Source organism: Bos indicus, chromosome 12 (assembly GCF_029378745.1).
Source record: "Bos indicus isolate NIAB-ARS_2022 breed Sahiwal x Tharparkar chromosome 12, NIAB-ARS_B.indTharparkar_mat_pri_1.0, whole genome shotgun sequence".
Lineage (NCBI taxonomy): Eukaryota > Metazoa > Chordata > Mammalia > Artiodactyla > Bovidae > Bos > Bos indicus.
In genome coordinates this window covers 74648406-74664547 of record NC_091771.1, presented here as the reverse complement: position 1 = coordinate 74664547, position 16142 = coordinate 74648406, and the positions used below count along the sequence as shown (strand labels likewise).

General features: G+C 43.7%; 1 protein-coding gene across 1 annotated transcript in view; it reads left to right on the top strand.

The window, feature by feature from the left end:
• Nucleotides 1-306: 306 nt before the first annotated feature.
• LOC139186233 (ATP-binding cassette sub-family C member 4-like) overlaps nt 307-16142 on the top strand; it is a 35565-nt gene continuing 19729 nt past the window's right edge. The window contains exons 1-5 of the mRNA XM_070800396.1: nt 307-419; nt 9218-9314; nt 14157-14354; nt 15350-15490; nt 16036-16073. Coding sequence (XP_070656497.1) covers nt 14163-14354; nt 15350-15490; nt 16036-16073 — 371 coding nt within the window. The 5' untranslated portion in view covers nt 307-419; nt 9218-9314; nt 14157-14162. The remainder of the gene's footprint in view (nt 420-9217; nt 9315-14156; nt 14355-15349; nt 15491-16035; nt 16074-16142) is intronic.

Below are 16142 nucleotides of genomic sequence, written 5' to 3'. Positions count from 1 at the left end.
TTTTCTCTCTGTATAGGATTTACAGCTTTTGGAGGAAGGAGATCTAACTGAGATAGGAGATGGAGGAACCCCGCTGAGTGAAGGACAGAAAGCCCGGGTCAGCCTCGCCAGGTAAATGGGGTTTCAGTTGCCATCCTGCCCCTCCTCCTCCACAGCTCCTAGTGGATGTGAGCACACAGACCCCGCTCACTGGGTGGGCCTGTGTGAAGCAGAGTCTTCGTCCTTTCCCTGGGCTTGTAGAAGGAACCTAGAGTTGTTAGACACCATCATGATTCAGAGATGATACCCAGGGAATGTGTAGTGTCCTCCTGACGTCTCTCTACATTTTCTAGAGCCATGTATTAGTACGCAGACATCTACCTCCTGGATGATCCGCTCAGCTCAGTGGATGCAATAATCAGCAGGCACTTGTTTGAACAGTGAGTTTGCTCCTGTTTTCTATCATTTCTTCTTTCCAAGAGCCCTGTAGAGATGAGGGAAGAGAGCTCAGGAAGGTCTTTGTGCTCCAGGAGACTCAGCTCCCTCTGCCCTGGTGTCCCTCCCTCCCCTCCCTTCCCTCCACAGAAAATCCATCAGAAAGAAATCTTGCATCCTGATGAGGTCAGGACAGGAAAACACAGCAGGTGTTTCCAGTGTGTGGGGACCAGTGGGGTCCGTGCTTTAGGGAGTGAGGGATAGATGGCAGTTTCGCTCCTGCCACTTGAAGTTGATTACCAGACACTCTGGGTGGATCCAGACCCCAGGAATAAGAAAGATGATGTAGAGTTTTTAAATCAGAGAGTGAGACTCTATAACCTGGTACTTGGCTGCCAGTTTTTTTCCTCCATCATTTGCTTAAGACACATTAGAAGCGAAGTTTTCAGTACTGACATAGGGCTTCCATGGAAAGACCCTGTTGGTTTTTGCTTGTTATTCTATCACTTTGGAAATAAAGTCTTTATTAAGTCTAGACTTAATAAAGACTAGAATTTTAGAATCATTTATTCCACATTTGAGCATGATTTCAATCATTTCATGTTATTTCATGGATGCTTACTAGAATTAATACTTAGACCTACAATGTAGAGTCACCTATAATCTGGCTTAAGTCTTGACTCTCATTCCTATTTCTAAAATGTAGAATTTGTCAGTGGCTCCTGGTTGGCTATACAGTGACTAAAGTAGCACAACTCTGATTCTTTTCTGTGTATAATGTGTCCTAACACACACTGACTGAGGCCTCTTATGGAGTCTAGACTGGCCTATTTGAAAGCCTTGTGAACTTGTTTTTTTTCCCTAAAACAGCCTTCACATCTCCCCCATGGTCAGGTCGCTTGCTGTTGTTCACTTTGTTAAAGCCAATAAGCCTTCCAGTTGCACTTATTAACTCCCTGCTGCGTGCACTGAGATAAATGCCCTTACAGATGTTATTGCACAAAACCTTAGTTTATAAAGAGGACGGTGATCCAGGAGAGGGGAAGGACTCACACTGGGCAGAATAAGGGAGACTAGGATGCCCAGCTCTCATTCCTGCTTCTAAGGAATGTGTCTCTACATAGAGCTTGTTAAGACAGATGCCTGGGGGAAAGCTCAGCAGAGTCAGGGTTTAGAGTGTTTTTTTTTTTTTCCAATATATAAGCTTTTATTACAATAGATTTCATTTTTTTTATTTTAGTTTTTTTAAATTTTATTTTATTATTTAACTTTACAATATTGTATTGGTTTTGCCATATTAGAGTGTTTTAATACAGGATAGTAAGTGCTGAATGTAAAGTGGAAGTGTCAGCTGGGGGCTTTCACTGAAGTTGGAAAGCTCCCTGTGCCCTGGGCTGGGCGGAAAGTACTGAAGCAAGAGTAGAAGCTTGAGTGTGGAGGGAGGAGGAAGTAAGGCTGTGAGGAGGACAGCAGGCAAGTCCTCTCCTGGAGGAGGTGGGGTGTTCAGCAGGGAGGAGCTATTTTGGAATTCTCTCTGCCAGGTCCTATGTTAGTTTCTAGCACTGTGTCTGTCCAGGCTGCTCTCACAGGACACCAGAGCTGAGTGGCTTTAGAAATAACAAGGTTTGTTTTTTTTTTAATTTTATTTTTAAACTTTACATAATTGTATTAGTTTTGCCAAATATCAAAATGAATCCATCACAGGTATACATGTGTTCCCCATCCTGAACCCTCCTCCCTCCTCCCTCCCCATACCATCCCTCTGGGTCGTCCCAGTGCATTAGCCCCAAGCATCCATAACAAGTTTTTATCTCATGGTTTTGGAGGCTGAGAAAGTCCAAGTCAGGGTGCTGAAAGATTCAGTCTGGTGAGGGTCCTATTCCTGTGGCCTCATGTGGTGGCAGAGGTGAGGGAGTCGTGTGGGTTTCTTTTATAAGGACACTAGTCCCTTTCATTCAGGCTCCATCCTCATGATCTGGTCCCTCCCGATGGCCCCACCTCCTGATACCAACACAGTGGGGATTAGGTCTCAGTGTATGACTTTTGAGGAGAAAAACATTCAGTCTATAGCCAGTTGTCACAGATGGAGATGCTCAAAGAATAGAAATTAAATTTCTCACAGTTCTTGAGGCTACAGGTTCACGGTGTGGGTGGTTCAGTTTCTCTTGAGACCTGTCTCCTTGGCTTCTGCCCACATCCCTGCACTGTGTCCTCACATGGTGTTCACTCTGTTTACATGCAACCTGTGTCTCTCCTTTTTTTAAAAAAAAGTTTTTATTGAAATATAACTGATTTACTATATTGTGTTAATTTCTTTGTACAGCAAAGTGACTCAGTTATACACACATATACATTCTTTTCCATAATGATTTATCTCAGAAAATTGAATATAGCTCCTGTGCTATACCATAGGACCTTGCTGTTTATCCATTCTACACATAATAGTTTCCATCTGCTAACCTCACTTGAAATTCCCAGCCCATCCCTCCCAACCACCTCCTTCCACCCATGCAACCACAAGTCCATTCACTATGTCTGTGAGTCTGGTTCTGTTTTGTAAATGGGTTCATTTTTGCCATAGTTAGATCCCACATATAAGTGATATGATATTTGGCTTTCTCTTTCTGAACTTACTTCACTTAGAATGATAAACTTCAGGTCCATCCATGTTTCTGCAAATGGCATTCTTTCCTTTTTATGGCTGAGTAGTACTGCCTTGTCTAATGTCCCACATCTCCTTTATCCCCTCATTTGTCGATGGACATTTAGGTTGTTTCCATGTTTTGGCTACTGTGAATGGTGCTGCTATGAACATAGGAGTGCATGTCTTTTTGATTTATAGTTTCATCCAGATATATGCCCAGGAGTGGGATTACTAGATTATAAAGTTAATTCTACTTTTAGTTTTCTGAGGAACCTCCATACTGTTTTCCATAGTGCCTGCAACAACTGATATTCCCACCAGCAGTGTAGGAGGGTTCCCTTTACTACACAGCCTCTGAGCCATTGTTATTTTAATGATGGCCATTCTGACTGGTGTGAGATGATAGCTTATTGTACTTTTCATTTGAGTTTCTCTAATAATTTACAATGGTGAACTTTTCTTTCATGTGCTTTTTGGCCATCAGTATGTGTCCTTTGGAGAAATGTCTATTTAGTTCTTCTGCCCATTTTTTGATTAGATTTTCTTGTTGTTGAGTTGTATGAGCTGTTTGTATATTTTGGAAATTAAGCTCTTGTTGGTCACATTTGCAAATATTTCCTCCCATTCTGTAGGTTATTTCTTCATTGTGTTTATAGTTTCCTTTGCTGTGCAAAAGCTTGTAAGTTTGATTTGGTCCCATTTGTTTGTTTATTTAATTAAAATTTATTATTTACTTATGGCTGTGCTGGGTTTACATTGCTGTGAGGGGTTTTCTCTAGTTGCAGTGAGCAGGGGCTACTCTCTAGTTGTGGTGCGTGGATTTCTTATTGTGGTGGCTTCTCTCGTTGCAGAGCCCAGGCTCTAGGGTGTGTGGGCTTAGTAGTTGCGGTTCCTGGGCTCCAGAGCACAGGCTCAGTAGTTGTGGTGCATGGGGCTGAGTTGTATTGTACATGTGTGAGTCTTCCTGGACCAGGGAGGAATTCTGTGTATCCTGCATTGGAAGGTGGATTCTTTGCCACTGAGCCACCAGGAAAGTCCCCATTTGTATATTTGTGCTTATATCTCTATTGCCTTAGGAGACTGACCTAAGAAAACATTGGTATAATTTATGTCAGAGAATGTTTTGCCTATAATCTCTACTGAGAGTTTTATGGTGTCACATCTTACGATTAAGTGTTTAAGCCATTTTGAGTTTATTTTTGGGCATGAGGAGGGGGTGTGTTCTAACTTCATTGATTAACATGCTCGTGTCTCTGTCCTTATGTCTTAATCTCCTCTTCATCTAAGCAGAGCAGTCAGATTAGATTAGGCCCAGTATAAGTAAGGGTAATGATTACCTCTTTAAAGTCCATGACACCAAATTCTAAGGTACTAACTACTAAGGTGACCACATGTGAATCTGAGGGGATGTGATTGATTTACAGCGGGTCCAGAATAGCAAAGCAGAGACTTCAGCAGAGTCAGCAAATGTGAGAGGGAGGCCTTTGAGGAGCTCTGGGCTCTGGACACTAGGAGCTGACTAGGAGCTAGGATTGCACATCCACTAAGTGGGGGTTTTTAGACTTTGGTGGAACCTGCCTTGTATAAAACATGCTTAGTGTTGGGGTGATAAAAGAGTTGTGGAGATGGATGGTGGTGATGGCTGCACAATAATGTGAATGTACTTAATGCCACTATATGGCTAGATGGTTAAAATGGTGAAGTTCATGTTAGGTATATTGTAACACACATACACACAAACCTGCATAGTAGCACTTAATCTTTGAGAACATGAGAGAACAGAGCAGATGACACATGGCATGGTCTCCAGCTCTCTGATCTGAGCCCCCTTTCCCAACCTGTCCTATTCATGATGATGAATTTTCTCTTAGAGAAGTGCCTTGTGTCTTGTCATGAGTTCAGTGACAGGAGCTTGTGCTGTGACAAGGATTCCCCACCTCCACCCTCCTGGCATCCTGAGTAGCTTAGCCTCCTTGTTCCCAGCACCCCACCCTGAGCTCACAAATGTGTGTCACCTAGTCTTGTGAGCATCTGCACAAGTTCTCCATTAGGGCAGGAATAGATTCTGCTGGTCATTACATCTGTGTCACAGGGAGGGGAGAGCAAGGCATTTTGATGCCAAATACAGTGTGCTGATCACAGACGTTCTCCTGAGTTCTTTTTCAAACACTGGAGATATTTATAAAATCCTCTCAAGTATTTTGAATATATCACTTTGGCTATATAGTTGATAGAAGCAAGCTTATGACTGTTGTTTGTAATCGGAACCACATTCTCTACGGAAACTTAAAGCAGAGGGTGTGAAAGCAGTTTAGGAAACCACTCAGCAGAAACTGGAGAGTGCTTTCAAATTAAGAGAATCAGAGGGAATATGCTGTGAGATATGGTGGTGAAGCTTAGTCATGGGGATGGCTTTGTATTAAAAGTGAATGAGTCACACTTCTACTTGCCATTAAGAGTTTCCTTTAGTCATGAATTTATATCCATGGTCATTGAGGTTCATGACTTTTACAGCTTTATGCTGTGAACATAGTGGATTCTATCAACTATGGAAGGTGAGGGCTTTACCTGAACTGATGCAGTCTTACCTGTGTCCAGCCATGGATCCCATCCTAGTTCAGGCCTACATCACTAGACACCTGCCTCCTACATCATCAGGTCTTGGGGTCTGTCCTGATCAGACTTCCACAAAGCTGCCTACACAGTTCACCCACCTGCTCCAACCCTTCATGGACATTCCCCCGCCCCGCCCCCGCCCCGCCCCGGAAGCAGCTCCAAGCCCTCAAACAAACAGGCTTCTTCGTTGTCTGCCCCCATAAGCCTTTCCAGGGGTCCTTTCTCACCCCTGTCTGTCTGTACATACTGGTCCCTCTGTCCCAGAGCTAGGGAGCAGTGCCCCAGGACACAGAAGGAAGGTGGAAGACGGGACCTGCCATTCCCACCTACTCCTCCAGGGGGCGCCCGTGTCCTCTCTCTTCCCACAGTCCTCCGCCGGAGCGCTTGACTGTTTATCAGTGCCCCCTACCCATAAACTGTGAATACCGGAAGTTGCCTCAGCCCAGCATGTTCTGTCCCAGGAACCCTGCACCTGCTATGCCTTCTTCCAGAATTTTTCCCCAGAGAGTCTCCAGGCTCCCTTGTCTCTACATCTAAGACAGCAGCTCCCCTTGTTTTTCCTTCAGAGCACAAGGCACACCCCAATAGCGCATTTTCTGTACTTGTTCAGTGTGTCCTCTACACGATGCAGAATATTATCTTCTATCTTGACCTGTGGGTGGATCTTCAGCACTTAGGACAGTGCCTGGCTCCTCAACAAACCTCTGCCGATTGAATGAATGGAGGTGGACTCTGTCTGTCTGATTTGTATCACCTCCACCACAGGATGTGTTCCCTCTTAATACAACCCTTATATAGCATTATATGTGGGATTATAGAATTAACACAGCCTTTATATAGGAATAACTGTTATACAACTGGTTGCTGACTCAATCATTTCTATGGCAAGACTTGAAAATCTTTAAAAATTTGGAAAATAGTGTATTTTTCTAGTGATTTGGATAAAAGCATTATTTAGGGAAAAACCAAAGCCATCAACTGATCACTTCATTGTAGTTATTTGCATTGCCTCATCTATGATAGGATGTTAGGAAGAAAACATATTAAAACTTTTGGGTTGGTTCATCTTGGAAATAACACCCCATCAGATTTGATTAAATCCACCTTTAGGGACAGAGGATGAGATGGTTGGATGGCATCACCGACTCAAAGGACATGGGTTTGGGTAGACTCCAGCAGTTGGTGATGGACAGGGAAGCCTGGTGTACTGCAGTTCATGGGGTCGCAAAGAGTCTGACACAACTGAGTGACTGAACTGAACCGAACTTAGGGACTCAGTCGCTCAGTCATGTCCGACTCTTTGCGACCCCATGAATTGCAGCACACCAGGCCTTCCTGTCCATCAACATCTCCCAGAGTTCATTCAAACTCACGTCCATCGAGTCAGTGATGCCATCCAGCCATCCCATCCTCTGTCGTCCCTTTCTCCTCCTGCCCCCAATCCCTCCCAGTATCAGAGTCTTTTCCAATGAGTCAACTCTTCGCATGAGGTGGCCAAAGTCCTGGAGTTTCAGCTTTAGCATCATTCCCTCCAAAGAACACCCAGGACTGATCTCCTTTAGAATGGACTGGTTGGGTCTCCTTGCAGTCCAAGGGACTCTCAAGAGTCTTCTCCAACACCACAGTTCAAAAGCATCAATTCTTTGGCGCTCAGCTTTCTTCACGTCCAAGTCTCACATCCATACATGACCACAGGAAAAACCATAGCCATGACTAGACGGACCTTTGTTGGCAAAGTAATGTCTCTGCTTTTGAATATGCTATCTAGGTTGGTCATAACTTTTCTTCCAAGGAGTAAGTGTCTTTTAATTTCATGGCTGCAATCACTATCTGCAGTGATTTTGGAGCCCCAAAAAATAAAGTCCAACACTGTTTCCACTGTTTCCCCATCTATTTCCCATGAAGTGATGGGACCAGATGCCATGATCTTCGTTTTCTGAATGTTGAGCTTTAAGCCAACTTTTTTCACTCTCCACTTTCACTTTCATCAAGAGGCTTTTTAGTTCCTCTTCCCTTTCTGCCATAAGGGTGGTGTCATCTGCATATCTGAGGTGATTGATATTTCTTCCGGCAATCTTGATTCCAGCTTGTGCTTCTTCCAGTCCAGCTTAGGGACTATTGGCAGGTAATTATGAATTAAGGAGAAAAAATTCTGTTTAAAAGCTTTAGTACTAAGTTTGAAAAGGTGTTGATCAAGAAGCTTAGTTATGAACGCCGAGCTAACACATGTCAAAAGGTAAAAATGAATCCTTTTAGACTTAACAAGTGATGGTGTATGTGTTTACATTCCAGGGTCTTGTTTCTGATCACAGATTCAGTGTCCAGAGTGTCCCGTTAAGAGTTTCTGTTCTGAGTCCAAAACACATGACCATTTGTGGCTAGGAAGGAGTGGAGAAAGGGGCTGACGTTTACTGAGTGTATTGGTGGTTTGATTTCTCAGAACGTGTGGATGAGTTCTCATTGACCTTGTTCTGAGATGAAGAGACTGAGGTTTAGTCTCTTGTCCAATGTTGTCAGGCTCCTGAGAGGGACTGAGCTGAAGTCTGCTGCCTCAAGACTCTCTATCTGACTCACTCACAGGCTGAGTTCTAGCCCAGGTTCCTGAGATTTTCTCTGTGAAGAGCTGGGGCACCCAGAGTACCTGCCTGGAGCCCTGCCTGTGGTCACTGGGGCCCAGATTCACCCACTTGCTTCCCTGGAGGCATTGTGGACCCTGTGGGATGAGACTGGGCCCTAGGGGTTTACATTTGAAATGTAGAAGTAGTTTGGTTTTTTTTTTTATTGTGAAAAAAATATAAGGTTCAATCCTGAGGGTGTTTTGACTAAGAGAACTGGTGGGTGCTCTGAGCCATTGGGTGATTTCCACTGTGATTTGGACCATTTGGAGTCTGTTCTTTTACTTTCATGTTTGGAAGTTGTTCAGTCCTAATGAAAGAAGACTTGCTTCCTGGATGGAACTGAGCATGTTGTAGAGAGTGATGAAGGCCCCGCTGGCATTCATTTTCTATCTAATATTCTTTGGGAACAAGTGTCTAGCAAATACACTCTGACAAGTGTATTAAGAATCTATTAATTCTTTGTTGTGAATATTTACTTCACTAATTGTAAATAATCTCCTTTAAAGCTAAGAATGTACAAATTTTTAAATGACATGGATTCCTCTTCTCCTATTCCCAAATAGTGATAAAATAGTGTTTTAGTTTAGTCAGGTTTTGAAATCTCAGTATTACTCAGTTGTTTTCCTTTATGAAACATGGAAATAATTGTTAAGCTGAGTTTTAGAGGAGAAGACTTAGCTGTTAGTGCCTCCTTCACTGAACTGGTTTAAAAATTTTTTTGTAGCACTCAATTCAAATTTGCTCCTGATAAATTTAAGAACCTAGTTGGATTAATTGATTTATGTTTATGTAATTGTTATTATTGATTTGGCATTTAAACTAAGGATCTTTGACTGCTGTGTGGTCTTTGTCTCAATGTTTTCAAAATATAAGTTTTCCGTTTGAGGCCCTCCATTAATGTGCTTTTGCCCTTTTACATTTATAGGTGTATTCGGCATGGCTTGAAGAAGAAGATCACAATTTTAGTTACTCATCAGTTGCAATACCTAAAAGATGCAAGTCAGATTCTGATATTGAAAAATGTAAGTTTGTGGAATAGAAGTCTGTGGAATTTCTAGCACTCAGGTGTGTTGAAGGACAGACCTCCTTTCTGGTCACTTGCCTTGGATTAGTGGTAAACACCCTCTTCTCCCTCAGTTTTTCATCCCCTTCTTCTCAGAGCTAATGTTCACGCCTTGGAGGATGAATCTAAAGCCCTGTAGAAATGTCATTATTACACTCTAAGCCATATAAACCTTAAAGTGTATAACATTGAAACCACAGGGTTATTGAATCATCCCTGCTCTAATAAAATTTCTTAAGGATAATGATGTAATTTATTTAGAACTTTTTATTTTCCTCTTCTGTGACTTTAGTCAAAGTGTATTACATAGAAATTAGAGATTCTATGATCTGTTGGTATCCAGGTGATTGTCATACCTAGGTTGCCTAAAAAGCATATTCCATTAACTCCAGAAGTGAGTTTGGGTAGCCGAGCACCCGGGTCAGAGATGCCCACTCTGTTGGTGTCTCCAATTGCTGGTCTCACTGCCCAGGTCTCTTGTGTGTGCAGCAGGAGGACAAGGCTCTGCCTTCATGGGGCTCCTGTTCTTATGGGGATGGATGTGACAAAGAGGGAGTGAGGATGACATCCTGGCTGCCACCCTGAGGAGCTGCTGCCTCACGGGGTCTGAGTGACATGAAGGTGGGGGCCATGTAGTCACCTGGGGGAGGGTCTGAGGCAGGGGTTGCTAAGGAAGGAGCTTACCTGACAGGTTGGAGGAACAGCAGGAAGACCAGCGTGTCTGACAGGAGTGAGCAGAGGGATGGGAGGGAGCTGGTCTCCGAGCTGTGGGCAGGGACTGAAAGTGGGATGGAAGTCTTGGATGGTTCAGAACAGAGCAGTGATGTGGTCTAATATCAAATATGAGAGATTTCTCTGATGGTCACTTGAGGGGTGACAGCAGAAGCAATTTCAAGTCTTAGTAAACCTGAGAAGACAGAAGTGTGAGCTCAGGCTAGAGTATCAGCTTCTAGAGCTGCCATGACGAAGTACTGTGAACTGGGTGACTTCAGCAGAAGTTTATCGTCTCCCTGTTCTGGAGGCTACAAGTCCCAAATCCAGGTGCTGGCAGGGCTGTGCTCTCCTGAAGGCTCCAGGGAGGATCCTTCCTTCCAGCTTCTGGTGTTCACCGGCCTTCCTTGGTATTCCTTGGCTTCTAACTGCAGCACTGTGGTCTCTGCCACTGATGCCACATGGCCATTGTCCTCGTGTCTGAGTCCCTTCTCATAAGGACATCAGTCATATTGGATTTAGGGTCACATCCTAACTTGATTGCATCTGCAAAGACCCTGTTTCCAAATAAGGTCATGTTCACAGGTGTCACATTTGAACTTATTATTTTGAGGAGGGGGCACCATCCAGTCCACAGCTCCATGGTTGGGAGGTGGGGTGGAGATTAGTGAGAAGTTTTCAGACTTGGTGGTAGTTTGGCTCACTACTTGGCTCATTTATCTCTGGGCCAGTGCCTTTGTCGTTAACCCCTGACTGTTCCACAGGCCCTTGGTCAGATTCCTGACTTATGAAATGAATCTCTGCTCCAAGATTATTAAAACACAGAACCTCTATCTCTCTAGAAGCAGTTCCATGTGTGGATTCTTCTCCACTCCTCTAGGAATGGGGGGAGGGGCTAAGGTTTTTCAAGCTTGGAGCAGTTGATTTCATGCAGAGGGGTGATTCTAATGTGTAAAACCCAATGTTGACAGGGTTATGAGCAGAGGCTCAGTGGGCAGGAGAATAACCTATTTAGCCAGTCCCTAGATGTTTTCAGTTCAGTTCAGTTCAATCGTTCAGTCGTGTCCAACTCTTTGCGACCCCATGAATCACAGCACGCCAGGTCTCCCTGCCCATCACCAACTCCCGGAGTTCACTCAGACTCACGTCCATCGAGTCAGTGATGCCATGCACCCATCTCATCCTCTGTCGTCCCCTTCTCCTCCTGCCCCCAATCCCTCCCAGCATCAGAGTCTTTTCCGATGAGTCAACTCTTTGCATGAGGTGGCCAAAGTACTGGAGTTTCAGCTTTAGCATCATTCCTTCCAAAGAAATCCCAGGGCTGATCTCCTTCAGAATGGACTGGTTGGATCTCCTTGCAGTCCAAGGGACTCTCAAGAGTCTTCTGCAACACCACAGTTCAAAAGCATCAATTGTTTGGCGCTCAGCCTTCTTCACAGTCCAAATCTCACATCCATACATGACCACAGGAAAAACCATAGCCTTGACTAGATGGACCTTTGTTGGCAAAGTAATGTCTCTGCTTTTGAATATGCTATCTAGGTTGGTCATAACTTTTCTTCCAAGGAGTAAGCATCTTTTAATTTCATGGCTGCAGTCACCATCTGCAGTGATTTTGGAGGCCAAAAAAATAAAGTCTGACACTGTTTCCCCATCTATTTCCCATGAAGTGATGGGACCAGATGCCATGATCTTCATTTTCTGAATGTTGAGCTTTAAGCCAACTTTTTCACTCTCCATTTTCACTTTCCTCAAAAGGCTTTTGAGTTCCTCTTCACTTTCTGCCATAAGGGTGGTGTCATCTGCATATCTGAGGTTATTGATATTTCTCCCAGCAATCTTGATTCCAGCTTGTGTTTCTTCCAGTCCAGCGTTTCTCATGATGTACTCTGCATATAAGTTAAATAAGCAGGGTGATAATATACAGCCTTGACATACTCCTTTTCCTATTTGGAACCAGTCTGTTGTTCCATGTCCAGTTCTAACTGTTGCTTCCTGACCTGCATACAGATTTCTCAAGAGGCAGGTCAGGTGGTCTGGTATTCCCATCTCTTTCAGAATTGTCCACAGTTTATTGTGATCCACACAGTCAAAGGCTTTGGCATAGTGAATAAAGCAGAAATAGATGTTTTTCTGGAACTCTCTTGCTTTTTCCATGATCCAGCGGATGTTGGCAATTTGATCTCTGTTTTCTCTGCCTTTTCTAAAACCAGCTTGAACATCAGGAAGTTCACAGTTCATGTATTGTTGAAGCCTGGTTTGGAGAATTTTAAGCATTACTTTACTAGTATGTGAGATGCTTCCTTTGAGGATACTACCCCCAGTTTTACTACTAACAAAACAACTATCTGTCCACTGATGAGCATCCCTGGATGAATTGGGGTCCCTCCTCACTGTCTGTTCCCTCTCTCACAGCAGAGGGGATATGGCTGCCCACTTGTCCCCTCAGAATTGTCAGCGATTAGCTGCTGAGTGAAATTGCTGTCTTTGTACTTCTAGTCATTTCATTGTTCATATTACAGATATGAAGTGGTGAGTGGTGATTTCCTTAAAGAGGTGTGTGAATTTTGCCTCCTAAGTGGAACAAGACACAATATATCCTGCATAATTTTCTAGTTCTGTTGTATTAGATGGTACCCATATGCTTCATTCGGTTTCTCCCAGTGGCTCACCTCAGAACATAGGATGAGAGGGGTCCTAGCTAGGGTCCTGGGCCATCTTCTTCCACCTGAGCTGCCTTACCCAGAGTTGCTCTTATTTGATGAGTTTTGCATCGTGAGATTTTTTTCCCCTAATGTTTTGTTTGCCACTGAGTGATCAGCTGCATCTTGTTTCAGGGCCAGAAAATAGTGAAACATCTGCACATTATTCTATATGACTTTGTAAGGGAGGGAAACTGTGCAAGGATGTGTCAGTTCAGTTTAGTTCAGTCGCTCAGTCATGTCTGACTCTTTGTGACCCCATGGACTACAGCATGCCAGGCCTCCCTGTCTGTCACCAACTCCCCACACATGTTCAAAGAACATGATTAGACTGGCTGTAGTTTAATCAGCTGCCTGATTGGGGAAGCCTGGTTAGCTACTTGTGGTTGGTTAATGCTAAGTTTTTTCTTGGATCTGTGTACACTGATTGTGGCTTAGGTTTCGGTTTGTGGGCACAGAGACACCCCAGCCTCATGGCCTCCGTGTTCAATTACTTTAATAGATGGAACATTGAATTTTCATTTGGGAACTTCCTTGATCTTTGTGACCCTATAATGCATTCTAATTCCTCCAGACAGTTGTAAAGACCATGAAGATGCAGCTTATGGGTTCTCTATTCAGGGCTGGTTCCTACATGTCCTGTCCCAGCTGGGTACATGATATTGTGACAGTGACGGTGGTCGTGGTGAAATTTGATGAGTGACTCTTACCCATGCAGATGTGCTCATGCCCACCTCTGTGTCAGTAATTTTCTCTTCTGGAATACTCTCCCCAGCGTTTTTTAAAATTCTGCTTTTCACTTGAGGTTTCTCTCAGTTCTCATGTTGTCTCTAGAGACTGTGCTTATCCTCCCAGCAACTTCTGTTCTTCTTGCTTCCCTCAGTGCCCATGGTAGTTATGTGAATGACCTCCATTTTTAACCCACGAGCACACGTTTCTTTCAAATCCCCCAGCACCTAACACAGGGTTTGGCAGAGAACAGAATGCTCAGTTCTGTGTTGAGTTGACTAGATTTCTCAACAAGAATTCTAGACCCAGAGATCTTTATTTCCTTCAAATATTATAATTTAAGACCAAATAATTTTTCATGATTAGTATTTCAGTTGGTTTAATATTATCGAGGGCTTCCCTGGTAGCTCAGATGGTAAAGAATCTGCCTGCAATGCAGAAAACCTGGGTTCAATCCCTGGATCAGGAAGATCCCTGGAGAAGGGAATGGCAACCCATTCAAGTATTATTGCCTGGAGAATCCCATGGACAGAGGAACCAGGCAGGCTACAGTCCATGGGGTCAAAAAGAGTCAGACGCAACTGAGCAACTAACACAATATTATCAAATGTAAAATTCCTCTCAAAAATTAATATTATTATTATTATTTTTTATTTTAGGGCAAAATGGTGGAAAGGGGGACTTACTCTGAGTTCCTGAAATCTGGGATAGATATTTTTTCCCTTTTTGAGAAGGGAAATAAGCAGTCTGAACCATCTTCAGCTCTAGGAACTCCCACTATGATCTCTGAGTCTTTGGGTCCATCGCTACAGTCTCCCAGACCCTCATTGAAAGGTGCAGCTCCAGAGGACCAAGATGTGAGTTTCTCAGCCTGCAACACACCTAGGTCTATCTGCTCTTGGTGGCTTCATGGACCTTCAGTCTGCTCTGCTCATGACATATTTATTTGTCCCAAAGTAGACCCTAAGGTTCCCAAAGTCTTATTCCATGGAATTGATAGAAGAGCATGAAAGGAGCAAGCCTGTGTGGGGTTCCCCTTTGGGTGTAGGATGGAGACTCTTATGGAGACCAGGAGTGGGTGCACTTCTGTGAATTTCTGGATGCATGTGGCTCACACTTATGTGAAAACTCTTCAATTTACCGTAGTTACATCCTACTTGCTTTGGTGGCCCCCAGGTTCCCTTATTCATCCAGAGGCTTAATGGAGGACATCCTTAGACTGAGTCCTCCTGTGATCACATTAAATCAGCTACTTTTCCTATATGTTGGATGTCCTGGCACTGCAGGTGACTGATTGGTAGTATTTTGCCCCATGGTCAGAGGTAACGTGTGCAAAGGACCTGACACACAGTAGAAACTTTGGAGTTAGTTTCCATCTTCACCTTTTGAGCCCCAACTGCATTTTATGTCTCCATCATTGAGTGACACAAGTCATCTAGAGAGGTACATTAACAAGTCATCTAGAGAGATACATTAACTCCATAATTTTATATATTATTTTAGAAAAAGCTTCTGTCTTTATACTTGAACCAGGTGTATTATACTTATGCTGAGAGTCGTGATCGACTTTAAGCAAAGTCACCCAGCAGTACATAACCTCATGCAAATGATGTTTCCTTATTTCTAATAGATTCCTAGAAGTGGGATGGCTGGGTCCAAGGCTAAATGCACACATGGTTTGGCCAGATATTCCCACACCCTTCTCCGGAGGAGATGGACCATCTTGTACTCCTACCAGTGTGTGAGATGTGTCTGTTTCCCACAGCTTTGCAGTGGAGGGCATTGTTGAACTCTTGAAACTTGGAGTTCATTATTTAGAATTTCATATCTCACTGCCTTTTTTCCCTTCCAGCCTGAGAATATACAGGTTACACTACCTTTAGAGGACCATTTGGAAGGAAAAGTTGGTTTTAAGACCTATAAGAATTACTTCACAGCTGGTGCTGGCTGGTCTGTCATCCTCTTCATTATTCTCATAAACATTGCAGCTCAGGTATGTAAGGGCATTTATTTTGGTTTATGCCCTCAGCTTGTTGATTATGTACTATTTATACTATATTTATTTTATAATTATTCTTAGATATGTGTTTTAAGAGATTTATTTGTAAAAACTGGCTGATGTGGGATCTTGCTGGGTGAATGTGAAATCAGGAAGGCAGTCCTGCAGGTTGGGATCTGAGGCAGGAGTTGTCCCTGCTATCTTGAGGCAGAATTTATTCCTCCTCTAGGAAGCCTCAGGATTTGCTCTCAGGCCTTCATCTGACTGGATGAGGCTGCATTTTAAGTCCACTTGAGTTTCCATCGACATATGCCATATGTGTTGAGCAAAGTCTTCTGGGGAAAAGGGGATATCATTTAAAGATTTTAAAATGTAGCATGCCCTTCCCTGACTTGTGGTCATATGGGGTGTGGGGCTTGGCACAGACCTGAGCTGGAAGGAGCCTCTGTGTTCTGGAGGCTTTCCGTCCCCCATCCTAGTGAGCAGGGTGTAAGGCTCAGTGATGTCAGTGTGTGAGTGACTGTTGTTTCCTGCTCCAGGTTGCCTACGTCCTGCAGGACTGGTGGCTTGCATACTGGTGAGTGATTCCTGGTCTGACCCAAAGGGCTGTGAAATCTACATGAAGCTTCACTTTCTCACAGAGTCG